This window comes from Pongo abelii, chromosome 1 (assembly GCF_028885655.2).
Source record: "Pongo abelii isolate AG06213 chromosome 1, NHGRI_mPonAbe1-v2.0_pri, whole genome shotgun sequence".
Taxonomy (NCBI): Eukaryota; Metazoa; Chordata; class Mammalia; order Primates; family Hominidae; genus Pongo; species Pongo abelii.
Window position 1 is genome coordinate 100,698,366 of NC_071985.2, and position 12,350 is coordinate 100,710,715.

The window sequence follows — 12,350 nt, forward strand, 5'->3', positions numbered from 1 at the left end:
TCTCCCAGCCAAACCCAGACTGACGTGGCCTCAGTCTGCCCAGGTGCTGCAGTCCCTCACTGCGTCTCTGCATCTTTAGTGTTATCCTGTATAAAAGCCTTCCTCAGATACTGTGAAAGAAATAGAGGAAGGAGGATAACAATCTCCTTGTTGATATGAAGTTCACATAAAGGTAGAGTCACTACCTCTTTGGGGGGTAATTTGTTAATGTTTGCCAATATCTATCAAAATTAAAATGCATATGTACTCTGACTTAGCAATTTCATATCTAGCAATTTATCATATATGTGTATGTGCACATATGTATTCTTTAAATAAATACATAAGGCCAGGTGCGGTGGCTCATGCTTGTAATCCCAGCACTTTGGGAGGTCGACGTGGGCGGATCACCTGAGGTCAGGAGTTCGAGACCAGTCTGGCCAACATGGTAGAACCCCATCTCTATTAAAAATACAAACATTAGCTGGGCTTGGTGGTACATGCCTGTAATCCCAGCTACTTCGGAGGCTGAGGCAGGAGAATTGCTTGAACTTGGGAGGCAGAGGTTGCAGTGAACTGAGATTATACCACTGCACTCCAGCCTGGGTGACACAGTGAGACTCTGTCTCAAATAAATAAATAAATAAATAAAAATTAAAAAAAAGAAATACATAAATGCAGCGTATAAGGATATTCACAGCAGCATTATTTTACAATAATTAAATCTTGAAACTTTTTTTTTTTCCTTGAGGCAATCCATCTGACTTGGCCCCGCAAAGTGCTGGGATTACAGGTGTGAGCCACTACACCTGGCCCTGAAAACATTTAATGTCCATTAGTAAAGGAGTGGTTAAGTAAATTGTAATTGTCCATATTGTGGAATACTCTGCAATCATTAGAAAGAATTAGGTAGAACTTGGTGTACTGTTTTGGAAAAATTTCTAAAATCTATTCAGAAGGGGGCTGGGCGTGATGGCTCACACCTGTAATCCCAGCACTTTGGGAGGCCAAGGCTGGTGGATCACCTGAGGTCAGGAGTTCGAGACCAGCCTGGCCTACATGGTGAAACCCTGTCTCTGCTACAATTACAAAAATTAACTGGGCATAGTGGTGCACACCTGTAATCCCAGCTACTCGGGAGGCTGAGGCAGGAGACTTAAGCTTAAGCCCAGGAGGCAGAGGTGGCAGTAAACCTAGATTGCACCACTGCACTCCAGCCTGGGTGACGGAGTGAGACTCCATATAAAAAAATATATAATTTTTTTCAAAAAGGTAAGACGCAATGCAATGTATGTAGTATACTCTCATTTGTGTTTTAAAAGATGACTTTAAAAGCTGTATATGCATTTTTAGTAGAGACGGGGTTTCACCGTGTTAGCCAGGATGGTGTCGATCTCCTGACCTTGTGATCCACCCGCCTCCGCCTCCCAAAGTGCTGGGATTACAGGCGTGAGCCATCGTGCCCGGCCAAAACCCGTATATGCTTCTGTATGTGTAAAAATTTCTAGAAGGATACAAAAGTTTGCCTCTGGGGAAGGGATCAGGAATTTTGAATGATAAGACTTCCTTGTGAAATCATTTTATACCTTTTGATAGTATACTGATTTTTTACCATAGGCACATGGTACTGTTTTTGAGGCAGGGTCTTGCTCTGTCCCTCAAGGCTGGAGTGAGGCTGGTGGAACACAGCTCACTACAGCCTAAACCTCCTGGGCTCAAGGGATCCTACTGCCTCAGCCTCCCGAGTAGCTGGGAGCATGGGCACGCACCACCTCACCTAGCTAAATTTTTGATTCTTTGTAGAAATTAGGTCTCACTCTGTTGCCTAGGCTGGTCTCGAATTTCTGGGCTCAAGTGATCCTTCTACCTTGGCTTCCCAGAGTTTTGGGATTACAGGTGTGAGCCACCATGCTCAGCCTACGAATACCTAAAAAATATTTTTAAGGTGGGTGTGGTGGCTCACGCCTGTAATCCCAGCACTTTGGGAGGCCAAGGCTGGCAGATCACCTGAGGCCAGGAGCTTGAGGAAAACAGCCTGGCCAACGTGGAGAAACCCCGTCTCTACTAAAGTAAAAAAAAAAAAATTAGCTGGGTGTGGTGGCGTGTGCCTGTAATCCTAGCTACTCAGAAGGCTGAGGCAGGAGAATCGCTTGAACCTGGGAGGCAGAGGTTGCAGTGAGCCGAGACTGCAGCACTGCACTCCAGCCTGAGTGACAGAGCGAGACTCTGTCTCAAAGAACAAAAACAAAAACAAACAAAACTAAAAAATATTTGAAAAATAACATCACTATAAGATAACTTCAGACAACTCAGTTTATTTTGTGTATCATATCTAGCAAATATTGTATTAAGAACAGCCCAACATGCTTTTAAAATTTTGCCCCCTTTGGATCATCATTAAATCGTTATATAATTGAAGCCATACAAATGAACTGTAATACTACATTGAGTAAATTATAATCACAGTGGAATATCTGCTTGGGAATCATGTATTCAAAACAAATGAAATGATGTGGGGTACTATCTACATTATTGTTCTCTATAGACTGTTAAGAATTGACTGTCCCTATAAATTTCTGATAAATATGGGTATTGAGAATAGTTGTAGTAAGCAATATAAATTAACGTTATTGATGTAGGAAGAAAGTTCCCAAGTGTGTAAGATTTATTGTTGATTGTCTTTTTTTTTTTTTTTTGAGACGGGGTCTTGCTCTGTTGCCAGGCAGGAGTGCAGTGGCACGATCTCAGCTCACTGCAGCCTCCGCCTCCCAGGTTCAAGCAATTCTCCCACCTCAGCCTCCCGAGTAGCTGGGATTACAGGGGCACACCACCATGCCCAGCTAATTTTTGTATTTTTAGTACAGACAGTGTTTCACCATGTTGGCCAGGCTGCTCTTGAACACCTGACCTCAGGTGATCCACCTGCCTTGGCCTCCCAAAGGATTTTCTTTTCCATAATGGATTTCTTTTATAATCTTTCTAGAATGAAAATACCCTTTAGAAAAGGTATTTTCCAAGACCCTGAGAATTACCAGAGAGGTTATTTTACTAACTCTAGTCTAGTGAAACCTCACTTCCCTTATTCCCTCTCCTCCCACCAAGCAATGACCAAATTGCTAAATGAATGGGTCCCTATCACATTGGGAAATGTGGAAGTGGAGGAAGACAGAGTCAGAGGGAGGGAAAGATCAGGCAAATTCCAAACAAGGGCAGAAAGAGGAATGGATATTTGGTGCTAATGTGAGTGCCTACAAAAATACTTTATTTCTCCAATTGTATTTGGCTTCAGAAAAAGGGTGCTGAAATTCAGTAGTCAGTTAGGCTTAGTTTTTCTCTGACTGTAAACCCTGTTGAGAGGTAACTATCACCACATCAGTGTAGAGTTCTCCAAGTGGGCTGTGTATGTTCTAAGGTGACTCCATTTCTCATTGCAGAAAAACGCCTGTCTAGGGGCATCTCCCACGCCAGCTCCAGCATTGTTTCCCTGGCCCGGTCCCATGTCTCCTCCAATGGTGGGGGTGGGGGGAGCAATGAGCACCCCCTGGAAATGCCCATCTGTGCCTTCCAGCTTCCAGATCTCACTGTGTATAATGAAGACTTCCGCAGCTTCATAGAGAGAGACCTCATTGAGCAGTCCATGCTGGTTGCCTTGGAACAGGCAGGTCAGTGAGTGCTTCCTCTCCCACGCTCTTCCCTCTACTCTCCACCTACAGGCAGCCTTGTGGAGGGGCTGGACTTGATCGGTAGCTTCCAGTTTAAGTGTGTTATCTGATTGCAAAGTCAGGAGTCAGTGGGATAAACTCGTGCTGTAAAAGAATGGATACAGATTAGATACTTTACTCTGGGAATTTCCTGGTTGATGGAAGAGGAACCAGATACACATGTGAAAAGGCCTAGGAATCAATACCTAGAAATCAATACATGAAAAAAATACAACTAATTATAATTGGCCCTGGAACACCCTTGTGAACAGAAATGACCAATGCTGTAGATGATGCACAGTAGTGAACCTATCCCCCCAAATGTATTTACGTTTGTAATTGTGTTTATCTTAAATTATTGTTAAAATTAATTCTTATCATAGGGTGAGGCAGCTGGGAATTTTGGAAAAGCTAATCAGGCATTAAAATGCTTGCGTGGGATGAGAACTGGAGTTAGATGAGGGCATGGAAAGGAAGCTTTTATTTTTCATTTTGTAACCTTCTATACTAATCATATACATCTATTTGTAATTTTTTTTTAAGTTAGTAAATTATCTGGTCTGGGGAGTTTAGAAGCCAGTTTTTCTTTCAGTAGTTCAAAAACTATGCTGCACAGTAGTTCAAGAAAACTTACGCATCACTCATAAGATATTTTCCTCATGTAAATAATGGGTTGGCAATTGTGGGATGACTGTATGGAATTAAGACTTATTTTCTTGGGTATTTTATGTACTTTATCTTATTGCTTATTCCTTTAAAGTCACACCCCACACATGCTGACATGCTGTCATATATGCAGATGATACTCATAAGACACCTTAAATACATGCTTTGAGTTGTTTTTGTTTTGTTCATGATGGATTTTTGCTGAGCTTTGTTGCTGTGATACATACTGGTCTCCTGAGTGGAGGGAAGGAATCAGGGCCAGTCCAAGCAGTCAACAGTTTCAACTTATGTCCTTGGCCTCGTCATTTAACCCAAGGTTTCTCAACCTTGGCACTATTGACATTTTGGTCTAGATAATTCTTTGTTTTGCAAGCTGCCTTGTGCATTATATCATGGTTAGCAGCATCCCTGGCCTCTACCCATTAGATACCAGTAGCATCCCGCTACCAGTTGTGACATGCAAACATATCTTCAGTCATTGCCAAGTGTCCCTTTGGGACAAAACTGACCCTACTCACTGATCTAACCAATTGTGCTCACAAGATTCTGACTGACTAGATATAAGTGAAGAAGATATAAAGAGTAATCAAGTGATGGTTTTATTCTGGGTAGGCCTCCTAGAGGAGGCAGCTTTGGAGTCTGTTTTAGAAATAGGAAGGTGGGAAGGGCTTCATGGATAATCTTCTTTTCCTCCACTCTCTTGTTTCTACAGGGCGTTTGAACTGGTGGGTGAGTGTGGATCCCACCTCTCAGAGGCTGCTTCCTTTGGCAACTACTGGAGATGGGAACTGCCTCCTGCATGCAGCCTCCCTTGGTGAGTCTTGAAAGCAGTCCTCCATTCGCCTGCAAAAAGGAAGCAGTTGAGTCAAATCTCATGTGTAGGACTTGATCCAGACAACCTTGATCTTAGGCAGAAATGATGGTTCAGAGCGAGATTGTGCATGCTTACGTGTGTGTCTGTGTGTTTATGTTGGCACAAGAGGAAATGGGAGTGAGCCCTACCTTTGCTAGTGAGATAGTGAAGAGAGCACAGATATTAGCTTGGGCTGGCTTTGAAAGCTGACCCCAGGAGTAATGAGTAGGAGTAAGCCAGCAGTGTATAGCTAGATGTGTGTATGTGTACAATTCTACTTGATATTTATCCTTTTGGTGTATGAAAAAGGTATGTTTTTAGCAGTCCTTTGTAACACACACTTACTTTATTTTATTTATTTATTTAGTTTTTGAGACGGAGTCTCACTCTTGCCCAGGCTGGAGTACAGTGGTGTGATCTCAGCTCACTGCAACCTCCACCCCTGGGTTCAAGTGATTCTCCTGCCTCAGCCTCCCAAGTAGCTGGGATTACAGGTGGGAGCCACCATGCCCCACTGTAAATAGGCTTAATATTTAAAGTAAGGGCTGGGTGCAATGGCTCATGCCTGTAATTCCAACACTGTGGGAGGCCAAGGTGGGCAGATCACTTGAGGCCAGGGGTTTGAGACCAGCTTGGCCAACATGGTGAGACCCCATCTCTACTAAAAATACAAAAATTAGCTGGGCATGATGGCAGGTGCCTGTAATCCCAGCAGGAGAATCGCTGAATCCAGGGGCCAGAGGTTGCAGTGAGTAAGCCGAGATCGCACCACTGTACTCCAGCCTGGGCAACAGAGCAAGACTCTGTCTCAGAAAAAAAAAAAAAAAAAAAAGGTCAGGTGTGCTGGTTCACGCCTGTAGTCCTAGCACTTTGGGATGCCAAGGTGGGTGGATCACCTGAGGTTGGGAGTTCGAGACCAGCCTGGCCAACATCGTGAAACCCTGTATCTACTAAAAATACAAAAATTAGCCTGATGTGGTGGTGGACACCTGTAATCCTAGCTACTCGGGAGGCTGAGGCAGGAGAATCTCTTGAACATGGGAGGCGGAGGTTGCGGTAAGCCAAGAACACACCATGGCACTCCAGCCTGGGGGACAGAGTGAAACTCTGTCTCAAGAAAAAAAACCAACCAAAAAAACCCACAAAAAAACCAAATAAACAAAAAATTAAGTCAATTTACAACTTAATATATTATTTGCAGCCTGGTGCCATGGCTCACACCTATAATCCCAGCACTTTGGGAGGGTAAGGCAGGGGGGTCACTTGAGGCCAGGGGTTCGGGACCAGCGTGGCCAACATAGTGAAACCCCATCTGTACTAAAAATACAAAAATTAGCAGAGTCAAGCTGAGGTATCTTACTATTGTGCTTTTTTGCCACAGGAATGTGGGGTTTCCATGATCGGGACTTGATGCTGCGGAAAGCTTTGTATGCACTGATGGAGAAGGGAGTTGAGAAGGAAGCATTGAAACGGCGCTGGAGGTGGCAGCAGACACAGCAGAATAAAGAGGTGGGAGAGCGTGGGTGGGAGCACCTTGTTTCCTAAAGTTACCTAGTTGCCAAAGTCACTGGGTGCCTGCCAGTAGAAAATATTTCCAAGTGTTTATGTCAGTGTGACTCCCCTTATGATCCTGAAAATTGGAGAAAATGCAGTTAACACCAATGGGGTAAGTGCCTTCTGATGTGGTCATGAGAACTGGTCGTGGGCATGAGACCTACAGAGAGGTTATCTAACATTGTGCTTTTCCCCCAATAGGTGCTTTATAGCTTTTAGTGGCAGTATTTTGCAAAATGAGTTATGACAATTCCATAGGATTTTTGTGTTGTTTTGTTTTTTTGCTTGTAATAAGGCTAGATCAATTTTTAAAGACTTATATTTTCAGCCCCTATAGAAATGTGAATGCTTAAAATCTTTTTGGACATATATACCATTTGTTTTTCATATACTCAGTTTTAGTTTATTTTAAATTTTAAAAAGCATAAGGAACCAGCATTCTAATCACCCACACACACAAAAAGCATACCTATTTAATTGAGTTTGAACAGTACTTCTCAGGAGTTTGTCAAATGTTGAGGCTGCTGTTATATAAGGCAGTAACAACAGATTGTTTGTACTTGCCCTCTCCAAAATGGGTTGGGCAAACTATGGCTATTTTGTTTAAAAAAAAAAAAAAAAAAAAAAACCTTTTATCAGAACACAGCCCTGTGCATTTCTTGGATGTTTACACGTGTAACTGCTTTCTTCCTCCAACAGCAGAGTAGTAACATGTGGCCTGCACAGCCCATACTTATTGACTACCTGGCCCTTTACAGAAAAAGTTTGCTGATTACTTCCCTTCAATAATGACATTGTGCCTTTACATAAAAATAATGAGGCTCCCTATTTCCTTTTCCTGTGATTCTGTCTGCTATGTTTATATCTCCTGCTCTTTATGTATGTCTATTTTTTTTTTTTTTCCATGTTATGGCTGGATCTTTCTGGCATTTAATATGGCAATATCTCTTCAGAAACTTTCCTTTTTCGTCCATCTTTCTTTTTTTCTCATTTTATTGCTCTGTCATAACTTGACAATATAGAAGAGGTTTTTTTGTTTTAGTTATTTAGAATTTTATATCCTGAAGATTTAATATGTAAGTAGAACATGCTATGTTTCTTCCTCAAAAACAAGTAACCCAGTTGTTAAAAGTAGATGATATTAAGATCAGAATCCTCTCCTTGAGCAGCCAGTCTTCCCCAGAAGATTCCTGAGGGAAATAAACCCACAGGGGCAAGGCCACATAAGTGACATTCTTTTTTAGCACCAAAAGCTTGGCTGGATCTCGTGGAAAGCTTTTGCCTGAGCTAGAGCTAGCCTAGAATTTAGAACCCAAAGCAAATCAGTAGTCAGTTTTGTAGTAGTCAGCTTTGTCCTCTTCACTGTTGAGTTCAGATAATACCGGAACCTTAACCACTGCAGAGGCAAGAAAAGGCCAAACCAGAACATGCCAACTATTAAGTAGAAATGACAGCAACAGCCAGAAAAGCAATTACAGTTATTATTCTAAAGATGGGCTTAGATTATAATGGTATTTAGCCAGGAAACCCAGAAATACCCATGTTCTATCCTTGGCCAGCCAGCCTTTCCCTCTCAAAGTCAGCCTTTCCCTCTGAAAGTCCCCAACATGCAAAGAGAATAGTGGCTAGTAATGGAGCAATAGTTTTACTCCTTTTGCTCAGCACAGTGAAAGTTCATACTGAAAATGTGGCCTTCATAATTGTCATAGCTTAAACCATTCATAGCATTATACCCACCTTGGGAGTGGGAATGGTAGGAGAAGGATAATGAACTGGGGAAGCTTCCTTTAGCTCCCCAGTACCAAAACCACACTAAATAAGTTTTGATTTCCTGGGCTTCCTTGTTTTATGTTGAAATTGGTGGTGAGTCTCAGTAATAGTTTCTTAAATGTTAAGGCTAGAAGTGTACACCACCTAGTGGCTGTGTACATTAAAACAGGAAGCAGAAACCGGCGAGGAAGAGGGAGCCGGATCCCTCTGGATGTGTCTATTGGAGTGACTGCAGCACTCCATATAGAACCTGGGCATTGCTCTCTTTATTTTTAATTGAAGTAAAATTTGTGATAGCATTTTACAAATTAGAAAATAGCTGTGTCATTTAAAAAATTCCCATTAAATTTGTTCCCAATACCCCTCACGTTTCCTGTGATTCCTTCTACTCTGTCAGTGTGCGGTTAAGCAGTATAGACTCATTTTAATACTAATGTCAGCCAAATAAAATTAATAAGGTAAACTTATTTCCCTTATCATTATATACATCCTAAAGCCAATGTATTTTAAAATTGCTTGTACCATTGCCTGCTCTCCTTTGATAAAAATTGTAGTTTCACTTAGCATATGTTTATTGATTATAGTCACAAAATAGACCTTGGGTGTATTGCATAAAACATGATCCTAACATAGAGGAGGAGATGGACATGTAAATACATAATTGCAACAGGTTATAACATGTATGACTCTTACAAAAGACGTCTCTATAGCAGTTAAAGCCGGCCAGGTGCAGTGGCTCCCGCCTGTAATCCCAGCACTTTGGGAGGCCAAGGCAGGCGGATCACCTGTTGGTAGTTTGAGACCAGCCTGGCCAACATGGTGAAACCCCGTCTCTACTAAAAATACAAAACTAGCCAGGCACAGTGGTGTGCACGTGTAGTCCCAGCTACTCAGGAGGCTGAGGCAGGAGAATTGCTTGAACCTGGGAGGTGGAGGTTGCAGTGAGCCAAGATCATGCCACTGCACTCCATCCTGGGTGATAGAGCAAGACTTTGTCTCAAACAAACAAACAAAACAACAACAACAACTCTATAGCAGTTAGGGAGAGAGGATACAAAGGAAGGAGTGGTTGATCTGCCAAGGGAGATTTAGGAGACTGTTTAGAGGAATGATACTTGGGTTCTGTCCTAAAAGTTGAGAAATTGTTCACAAGGTCGATAGAAAGTGAGCTACTCCAGGCAGAAGGAACAGCTTAGACAAAAGCTCAGTGGTATAAAACAACATGGTACATTTCGGGAACTACAGCTAATTCAGTGAGATATATCTGACTAGAGAAGTGGGTAGGGGCCAGGAAGTAGGCTTTGTATGCAGCGCTTCTACTTGGGAGGCTGAGGCAGGAGAATTGCTTGAACCCGGGAGGTGGAGGTTGCAGTGAGCCGAGATTGCTCCACTGTACTCCAGCCTGGGTGACAGAGCAAGACTCTGTCTCAAAAAAAAAAAAAGGAAGGTATCCAGGTGTGGGGTGGGTGAAAGAAAGAGAGGAATATTAGATAATTCCTTGGTTTTGAGCTTGGATGTTTGGGTGATAGTTGGTGCTATTCACTAAGGTAGGAAAACAGGAAGAAGAATGGGTTTGGGAAAAAACAGGAGTTCTATTTTGACTTTACGGAGTTTGAGGTAGCCATGGGCAGGTGGCAGTCTCCAGTAGGTAGCTGGATATACGAACATAGAAATTAAGAAGTCTAGGCTGGGTGCAGTGCCTCATGCCTGTAATCCCAGCATTTTGGGTGGCTGAGGTGGGCAGATCACCAGGTCAGGAGTTCGAAACCAGCCTGGCCAACATGGGGAAAGCCCGTCTCTACTAAAAATACAAAAATTAGCTGGGCATGGCGGTGGGTGCTGTAATCCTAGCTACTCAGGAGACTGAGGCAGGAGAAGCATTTGAACCTAGGAGGTGAAGGTTGCAGTGAGCCGAGATTGTGCCATTGCACTCCAGCCTGGGTGATTCTGTCAAAAAAAAAAAAAAAAAAAAGAAAAGAAATTAAGAAATCTGAGCTGGAGATAGATGGTGTATACCATACAGATGGTAGTGGATGAGATTATGGCAGTAGAACAGATCACCTAGAGGGAACCAAGGTGAAAATCATTGACACACCACTAGTATTTTGGGGGCAGACAGAGTTTAGAGAAATAGAAAGTAATTTTATGGAAGCTAATGGCAAAGAAAATTTAAAGAGGAAAATAACCCACGTGAAGGCTAAGATGAGAACCAGGGTCCACTGAATTTGGCAATTAGAAGGTCATTGTTCTTTGCCAAAATCAAGTAGGTGAAATGTTATGTGGCAGGTGGGTGAGCAGGATGGAGGGCAGAAATGGGACAGATTGCAGTAGGTCAAAAAAGAATGGATGATAAAGAAGTGTAATAGTCGTAGACTATTCGTTCATGGATCTTGACTGTAAAAGAGACAGGAGATTTGACTTTGTAGTACAATTTGTAAACCAAGTGCTAAGGGATTAGGGAGTAGAGTAACAGTGAATAAGGTGGAATAGGTATTGTCTCTTAGAACCCAGCCTCTAATTGCCCAATGTCCCCTGCCTGTCCTTCACACAGTCAGGGCTGGTATACACAGAAGATGAATGGCAGAAGGAGTGGAATGAACTGATCAAGCTTGCCTCAAGTGAACCCCGAATGCACCTAGGTACCAATGGAGCCAACTGTGGTGGGTAAGTATGGCTAAGTAGGGGAGGAGGAAACCTTCATAGAGTCCTCATTGGGCTTCCACAGCCCAGTGTCTAGAGAGCTCTGTGCTAAGAGGATATTAGAAGGAAAGAGAGGAGCTATGCTAAGGGCACAAAAGTGTGTAACAACATGATATGTTTAGGAACTACAGGTCGTTCGGTATTGAACTGGAATATAAAGTAGCCCATCTAGACTTTGGAAACTTCGGGACAAATGACCCAGTATCTTCAGTAAGTAAACTGCAAGGAAAATAAAAAGGGACAAGGAACTCGTAGGTTTAAATGGACTAAAAAGACATATCAGGCCGGGTGTGGTGTCTCACACCTGTAATCTCAGCACTTTGAAAGGCTGAGGCAGGAGGATCGTGTGAGCCCAGGAGTTTGAAACCAGCCTGGGTAACATAATGAGACCCTTTTTCTTTTTCTTTTTCTTTTTTTTTTTTGAGACAGAGTCTTACTTTGTTGCCCCGGCTGGAGTGCAGTGGTGCCTCCAGTGTTCAGGTGATTCTCTGTTTCAGCCTCCCAAGTAGCTGGGACTACAGGTGCATGCCACCACGCCCAGCTAATTTTTGTATTTTTATTAGAGATGGGGTTTCACCATTTTGGCCAGGGTGATCTCAAACTCCTGGCCTCAAGTGATCCACTCACCTTGGCCTCCCAAAGTGCTGGGATTACAAGCGTGAGCCACCATGCCTGGCCAGTGAGACCACATCTTAAAAAAAAAAAAAAAATTAGCCAGGCATGGTGGTGTATGCCTATAGTCCCAGCTACTTTGGAGGCTGAGGTGGGAGGATTGCCTGAGGCTGGGGAGGTCGAGGCTGCAGTGAGTTGTGACAGCACCCCTGCACTCCAGCCGGGGCGACAGAGACCTCTGTCTCTAAAAGAAAAAAAAAAGACATCAACCAGTTGGGATGTGTGGACATCATAAGACAATTAAGGAAATGTGAACAATGTCTCTGTGTTTGATTACTGTTAAAATTATAAAATGTGATATTAATGGTATAGTGGTTGTTTAAAAAGGTAGTCCTGGCCAGGCGCAGTGGCTCACGCCTGTAATCCCAGCACTTTGGGAGGCCAAGGTGGGCGGGAATTCGAGACCAGCCTGGCCAATGTGGTGAAACCCTGTCTCTACTAAAAATACAAAAAAT

The 12,350-nt window shown here is 43.0% G+C and overlaps 1 protein-coding gene across 4 annotated transcripts in view; it reads left to right on the forward strand.

The window, feature by feature from the left end:
- OTUD7B (OTU deubiquitinase 7B) overlaps positions 1 to 12,350 on the forward strand; it is a 128,735-nt gene that overhangs the window by 99,165 nt on the left and 17,220 nt on the right. For 3 of the 4 annotated variants that reach the window (XM_063727791.1, XM_002810297.4, XM_054528342.2), the window contains exons 4-7: positions 3,414 to 3,641; positions 5,059 to 5,160; positions 6,581 to 6,708; positions 11,075 to 11,187. In XM_063727791.1, coding sequence (XP_063583861.1) covers positions 3,414 to 3,641; positions 5,059 to 5,160; positions 6,581 to 6,708; positions 11,075 to 11,187 — 571 coding nt within the window. The remainder of the gene's footprint in view (positions 1 to 3,413; positions 3,642 to 5,058; positions 5,161 to 6,580; positions 6,709 to 11,074; positions 11,188 to 12,350) is intronic. The other variant, XM_054528345.2, reaches the window with a different exon arrangement.